Source organism: Phocoena sinus, chromosome 7 (genome assembly GCF_008692025.1).
Source record: "Phocoena sinus isolate mPhoSin1 chromosome 7, mPhoSin1.pri, whole genome shotgun sequence".
NCBI classification, from domain to species: domain Eukaryota; kingdom Metazoa; phylum Chordata; class Mammalia; order Artiodactyla; family Phocoenidae; genus Phocoena; species Phocoena sinus.
Window position 1 is genome coordinate 443,775 of NC_045769.1, and position 6,992 is coordinate 450,766.

Consider the following 6,992-nt stretch of genomic DNA (forward strand, 5'->3'; position numbering starts at 1 on the left):
TCACCCCCTGCCCTGCAGGCGCTGGTTCCCGTCACCATTGAAGTGGAGGTGCCTTTTGACCTTCACCGGTACATCATCGGGCAGAAGGGAAGCGGGATCCGCAAGATGATGGACGAGTTTGAGGTACAGCTGTTGGCGGGTCCTTTCCCTGGAGACCAGGTGTCGGGGGGGGGGTGCCCCCCAGGTCAGGAGGTCAGCCCTCGGAGTGGGGCTTCACGTCCCACCCGCCTTTTCCTGAGCCTGCAGTTGTGTCCCTGGCCAAAGGGACAGGTGGGCAGCTGATCACGGCTCCCAAGCTCCCCGCTGGTGGGGACCAGATAGACACGTGTCTGTTCTGCACGTGCATCAGGCCTGTCTCCGTCACCGCACAGGTGAATATTCACGTCCCGGCACCTGAACTGCAGTCTGACATCATCGCCATCACGGGCCTGGCTGCGAATTTGGACCGGGCCAAGGCTGGGCTGCTGGAGCGGGTGAAGGAGCTGCAGGCAGAGCAAGAGGACCGGGTGAGGGCCGGGCGGGGCTGCGTGGGCCAGGGAGGATCACCCGGGGGCCCCGACCTCCAGCTCCCGGGCTGCCCCTCAGCCAGTGAAGTCAGGTGGCAGTGGGAGAGCCAGTTGACCCCCCCGTGCAGCGAGCTTTCATCAGAGGCAATGTTGGGGCCGTGGCCCTTTCTTCTTGACGTAACGGTGGCAAAGGAGGGCTTCCATGTTAATTAGCTGTTTCTTAAGTAAATCTGAAGACATTTGCCAACCTTACAGGGAAGGTTCAGCTGGGGAGGCCTGGGAGCCATTGCTAGGAAAGACCCCCTCGCCCCCCAACATGTGACTGTGGTCCCAGACGGCTCCCACTGACGCCCTTGGTGCTGTTTCCCTGCCGCTGGGGACGTGAGAAGCCGCTTTGCGTCTCTGTGGGGCTGGCGTTTGGAGGATGACATGAGTGACGCCCGCAGGGGCGGGTGTTCGGAAACTTGAAGCACCATTACATTTCATGTGGGGGTAACGGACTCCTTGCTGAGGGGAACCTTCCTGGCGTCTGGTGATGGGGCAGGGCCCGTGAACCTCACGAGTCTGTGGTCCCCACTGTCTCAGCCTCGGCACAGTCCATGGGGGCCCTTCTCTGCCCAGGGCTTTGCCTGAGCCTCTGCCTGTGGACATCCCTTAGCGCTTTTGTTCCCTTTTGTGGGTTTTTTGTTGGTTTGGTTTGGTTTTGGGGTTTTTTTTTTTTTTGCCTGCTTTCATACCCCTACCCCAAAAGACCCAGAACTTTTTAATACTTACTCATCAGGTCTCTGTTTCACAAGTTAGGGTAGTAGAGCCCAGGGCTTGCTGTGTGCTGTGCCAGGCCTGTCGGTTACCAGCATGCAGCTTTCCCTCTTTTCTGAAGGATCTGTGCTCGTGGTTGTGGAGTGGTCAGGTCCTCGGGTTCTCATTACTAGCTGATGGCGGAAGGGGCGCAGCAGCTAGCGGGAAGGCCGTGTCTCGTTCTTGTTGCAGAGGTGACGACGGATCCCTTCCAGGTTGAGGATGGAAGGGGCGCGTGGGCGCGCGATGCTGAGGGCCGAGGCGGACGTGCCCCACCCCCCCTCACTCTCTCTTGTCCCATCTGCAGGCTTTAAGGAGTTTTAAGCTGAGTGTCACTGTAGACCCCAAATATCACCCCAAAATCATCGGGAGGAAGGGGGCAGTGATCACCCAAATCCGCTTGGAGCATGACGTGAACATCCAGTTTCCTGATAAGGATGATGGGAACCAGGTAAGGAGGACCCCACTTGAGTCAAACGCCACGGTGGAGCGCTTCAGGGGCAGAGGGGCTCTCGGGGGTCTTCGTCCTGACCTGGGGACAGTGACCACGCAAACTTAGGGCATATCCAGAGGGGTGGTGAGAGTAGCAGGTCTCTGGGGAGCTGATTGTGGCTTGGGGTCTGGGCCCATGTTGGCCCAGGCCAGCGCACGAGGCTTCTCTGTCATGGGCTTGGAGCACTTTTCCCGTGCCCACCTGGCCCTCCACCTGCTGCACTCAGAGGGCGGTGGAAGGCAGCCCCTCCCCCTAGACATAGCCCCCAGGCTGTCGCATACCCCTTCCTGCCCCCTCCCTTGCGCTTTCTGCCCCTCAGGCTCAACCTCTGGGAGGTGACCTGGGCCCTCCTGCCCCCCCCCCCGCCCTGCCTCCTCTCCTCCCAGCCTCTTACTGCTCTGGACTCAGCCCCTGGCATCCTCACTGACCCTCCCCGGCGCATCCTGAGCAGTGCCGTTTCTTCACCTCTGTATTTCTAAGCAGTGTTCATAAAACTACCGCTCTTCTTCATTTGTGACCGTTTAAAATTATCTTGACCTTGAGAATTTAGCTCAAACTCTTCGCCTTCACTACCTTTTATTTCCCCCAACTTTTCCACGTGATCATCAGTTTTTTAGTCACTGTTTATAGTGTTGAGATTACTTTGGTTAGCATTCCATGAGCCAGGTGGGGCTGAGTGGTCCTGGGTCGCATTCGTCGCTTTTTCCTGTGAGGCTTATGCTGCGTTTGCAGTCTGTTCTGTGCTGTTGTGTACTTGGCGGACGATGGGCCCGCCAGCTGGTGGGAGTCTGGGCTCTGCTGGGCTGGGTTCTGGGTGGAGCCCGCCGCCCACCGTCTGCATTTGCTTCTTCGGGACCGGAGGCACCTGGCCGCAGCCCTGGTGTGTCCTGGCATTTCTCTTGTCTCTCTCCTGGCGTGGGTCACCGAGTTCCTGCTCTTCTGTTTTGTGTCCAGTTGTTCGTTTGTGTCCTGTGGTCCTTCTACGTCGTGTTGTGTTCTTCGGTGTGGGCGTAGTGCTCTTCCCTGTCCTGAGGAGCATGGCTTTAGGTTGTCACTTCTAGTTTCCTTCTCTCTGCCTTGAGTTACCCATTTGCTCTGCTCATCTTTACGGCTCTGGCGTCTCACCTGCTTGTTTGAGGGGCAGGGGTGCCGGCCACGGTTGTCTGCACCTTGTCTCCAGGTCGGTGTGTCTGTCCAGCGGAGACGCCTCCAGTGGAGGCCACCCACCCCTGTGCCCTCAGCTGCCAGCGTCCCCTCGGCTTTGGGGCCCGGTGCCCTTCCTCCTGCTCGTCCGCGACTGTCTTTCTGTTGGAGTGTGTGCGGGGGGCGGGAGAACACAGGTACTGGTAACCTGCTGTTTTAGGCGCTCTCCCTTCTGAGCTGGTTGGGTTTTCCCTCACCCTTAAGGTGAGGCCTTCCTCACCCAGGCCCGCTGAGCGCCTACCCCTCTTCTCACCTCCCCACAGAGCTGCGCCCCGCTGGGTCGGTGCTCGCAGTCAGGCATCCCTGGGTGCCCCCTCTTCTGACCGGATTCTCCTTTATCAGCCCCAGGACCAAATTACCATCACAGGGTACGAGAAGAATACAGAAGCTGCCCGGGATGCCATATTGAAAATTGTGGGTGAACTTGAACAGATGGTTTCTGAGGATGTCCCACTAGACCACCGTGTTCACGCCCGCATCATCGGTGCCCGTGGCAAAGCCATCCGCAAAATCATGGATGAATTCAAGGTGAGTCCCCGACCTGATCGTGAAGGGCGTTGAGCCCTAAAAGCACAGCAGGGGGGAGCGGCCGGGTGCTCCGTGCACCATCGAGCCACTTGTTTCCCCATGAGCCAGTTGAGGAGGCAGCGGGGACCACCTGGGGCTTCACCTCTTCCTGCCTGGGTCGCTGACCACACTCGGGAACCGGATCGGGAGACTTCCGAGGCGCAGGTCCCTGTCCCTCAGGTAGAGGTCGCGTGGGGTCACAGCTGTGTGTAGTTGACCCTGTCGGCGGCACCCTGCATGGCCTGCGGAAGGCGGCAGCCCCGTGGTGGCCGATGGCTCTGCATCTGCGAGGGCACATGCGGCTCTGAACACCAGGTGCCCCGCAGGGCCCCGGTCCTCCCGAGGGGGGATCTTCACTAGAAACAGACCGTTCCCAGCCGCACACGACGGGGCCCTCAGAGCCGTCTTAGCTTCTGTGTGTGCTCCTTTCAGGTGGACATTCGCTTCCCACAGAGTGGGGCCCCAGACCCCAACTGCGTGACCGTGACAGGGCTCCCAGAGAACGTGGAGGAGGCCATCGACCACATCCTCAACCTGGAGGAGGAATACGTGAGTCCGGGCTGGGCGGCAGGCACCTGGGGCCGGGTGCAGGGGTGCCCATCGGGCATCGCTGCTGCAAACTGACACACACACACCCCCCCCCCCGCACCCACAGCTGGCCGATGTGGTGGACAGCGAGGCGCTGCAGCTGTACGTGAAGCCCGCCCCCCACGAGGAGTCTAAGGCGCCGTCCAGGGGCTTCGTGGTGCGTGACGCGCCCTGGACCGCCAGCAGCAGCGAGAAGGTGAGGCTCAGCCGTCCAGCCCCTGCGCGTGCGCCTCGGCGGCCGTTCCAGAAGCTGCTAGGGGGCGGGGGCGGCCTCGTCACTGAAGCCGAGCCCTCTCTCCCCCCACAGGCTCCCGATATGAGCAGCTCCGAGGAGTTTCCCAGCTTTGGGGCTCAGGTTGCCCCCAAGACCCTCCCATGGGGCCCCAAACGATAATGATCAAAGAGCAGAACCCTCTCCAGCCTGCTGACCTGAACCCGCCACGTGATGGTTTGTCTCAATCTGACCCAGCGGCTGGACCCTCCGTAAATTGTCGATGCTCCCCTTCCCCGAGGTCTCACAGCGAAGCCGGCGCCCCGCGCTGTGTGTGGCCCGGTCCCGGGCCTGGTGGCACCCAGCGTAGCGCGGGGCTTGCTCCCAGCCTTCGCTCTGGGCGGCTCTCCACTCTTGTGAACACTAAGGAGGTCACAGGACGGTGTCACCCAGCACGTCGGCGAGGCTCTGGCCTCCGCCAGGAGAGCACCACAGGTGCAGCCGAGTCTACTTCCTGTGTCATGACCTCAGGAAATAAATTTCCTTGACTTTGTAAAAGCCAAAACGTTTGCCCTCTTCCTTTCCCACCCCCCTCCCTCTCTCGTGCCTGCCTGCCATCCAGATGCTCCTCCCTGTAGAATGTGCTCCGCCTTCTTGCAGCTGCCAAAAAGCCCACTTACCCAGACCACAGGGCAGGTCGGGAGGCCCGGTGTGCACACTGGGCGCCCGCAGACTCAAAGGAGAGCCACGGTGGAGCCAGAGGGATCAGGAAGGCAGGAGGGAAATGCGGTTCTTGGGGGGCCCTGGCTTGCCCTGTGTCCCGTCGGGGTCTCTGCCCCGGACCGCACAGGCGCAGGCCCCACGTCTGGTGAGCCTGGTGAGCGCGGGGCCTGAGGAACGCCAGGTGGAGAGGAGGGGGCTGGCCGGGGAGGTGGAGACCACCCACTCCTGCTGGGCGGAGGCCCCACCCTTGGCACGCTGGCTGACTTGGTTTTACACCACCTTCGCTCCCTCGCACCCACCCCTTCCCAGATGCCCCCTGTTGAGTTAGTTGCCTCTTTCTACCTCAGAGCTGGCATGGGGTGTCCCGAGCTTCAGGGTGTGTTTGCTGTGGCCTTGGGGGCTGGAAACCGAGTGCCCGGCTCAAGACTGTGCTGTCCCTCACCCACTGGGTCGGTGGCCAGTGGGCCCGTCCAACGGGGAGCACACGGGCCACCCCCCCAGGTGGCCGCTGATGCATGCTCGAAGGGCAGGCCTCTTGGCCCTGGGGTAGAGAGAGGCTGCCGCTCGGCCGGGACCAGAGGCCCCGGTGCTGCTGGCGGCCTGTATGTCAGGTGTGTGGTAGGTCAGTCCCGCGGTTGGACCCCAGGCCTTGGCGGGTCAGGGTGCCGCGGCCCCAGCCGGCTTGGTCAAGGTCCACCCTGAAGAGGGAAAGGTGGGGCCCCGTGTCCACGGAGGCGACGGGCCACTCTGAGTTGTCTTGCCAGATGCTGGGCCTCCTAGAGGAGCTGCCCTGTGCCCTGGGGACAGTCGTCTCTGCTCTGACCACCTTCTCCCCACCCCCAGAGTTTTCCTCTCAATTTATTAACTGGAGCTCGGACCCCTTCTGACTCTTCAGTTCCTGAGTAGACCCCGAGTCTAACTGCGATCGCCTCTGCAAGTCCCCACTAGCTCCGGCGGCCTTAAGTGTGCCCATTCAGAGGCGTGGCCACCTGGGAGAGGAAAGGAGGGGCGTTTGCTCCTGCTGGGTGGGCTGCGTGACCCCGAAGGAGGTGGGGTTGATTGCAACAGGGAGACAGGAGGAAAGGCCCCCCCGCCTCTGGGAGCCTCGCAGGGGAAGGGCCATCCCCTCTTCTCCTTCGGCATGAGTTTCGGAGCCTTTCCCACTGGCCCCCCAGGAGTCTGCCCACACCTCCCCCTCCCTCTGTCTTTCCTACAGCATCCAGCCCTGTCCTCCCCAGAGGTAAATTTTTAATTCTCACAACAGATTTTTGCACACGTGCATTTACTGCTAAACGTCATAGATGCAAACTCCCCTTTCATAAACTGTGTTTGGGGTCTCGCTCGCTCTGTTTTTGGTTGTTGTTAAAGGGGATGAGATGACTGTGCCCAGGCCTGTCCCCTGCGGCCTCCGATGCTGCGGGGAGAGCCTGGCGGGAATGGGTGCGTGTGTCCGTCTCCTTGTTGAACGTCTTCCATATCATATGTGTCCATGGCTACCATCCATCCCTTGGCCTTAACTTTAAAATTTGGAGATTATATGCAAACATGTGTAAAGGCTCATGAATATGGATGACACTGGAATTTTATAAATTCTAAAATAAAACCCGAAACCAGATACAGTTTATGAGTCCCAGCGTGTGCTCATTCTCTCATTCTTTTTTTTTTTAATAGTGGAATTTTTTTTTTTTTGGCTGTGTTGGGTCTTTGTTGCTGCGCGCAGGCTTTCTCTAGTTGCGACGAGCAGGGGCTGCTCTTCGTTGTGGTGCGTGGGCTTCTCTTGTAGCGGAGCACGGGCTCTAGGCACGTGGACTTCAGTGGTTGTGGCTCGAGGGCTCTAGGTGCGTGGGCTTCAGTAGTTGTGGCGCATGGGCTCAGTAAGTGTGGCGCCCGGGCTTAGTTGCTC

The 6,992-nt window shown here is 60.3% G+C and overlaps 1 protein-coding gene across 13 annotated transcripts in view; it reads left to right on the forward strand.

Moving 5' to 3' along the window:
- The window catches only part of HDLBP (high density lipoprotein binding protein), a 69,954-nt gene extending 63,246 nt beyond the window's left edge, over window positions 1–6,708 (forward strand). For 6 of the 13 annotated variants that reach the window (XM_032637039.1, XM_032637040.1, XM_032637041.1 and 3 more), the window contains 7 exons: window positions 19–123; window positions 372–506; window positions 1,612–1,755; window positions 3,343–3,528; window positions 4,000–4,116; window positions 4,223–4,351; window positions 4,463–4,928. In XM_032637039.1, coding sequence (XP_032492930.1) covers window positions 19–123; window positions 372–506; window positions 1,612–1,755; window positions 3,343–3,528; window positions 4,000–4,116; window positions 4,223–4,351; window positions 4,463–4,549 — 903 coding nt within the window. In that variant the 3' untranslated portion in view covers window positions 4,550–4,928. Of the gene's footprint in view, window positions 1–18; window positions 124–371; window positions 507–1,611; window positions 1,756–3,342; window positions 3,529–3,636; window positions 3,748–3,999; window positions 4,117–4,222 lie in introns of all 13 variants that reach the window. The other 7 variants (XM_032637034.1, XM_032637036.1, XM_032637035.1 and 4 more) reach the window with 5 other exon arrangements.
- Window positions 6,709–6,992: the final 284 nt, after the last annotated feature.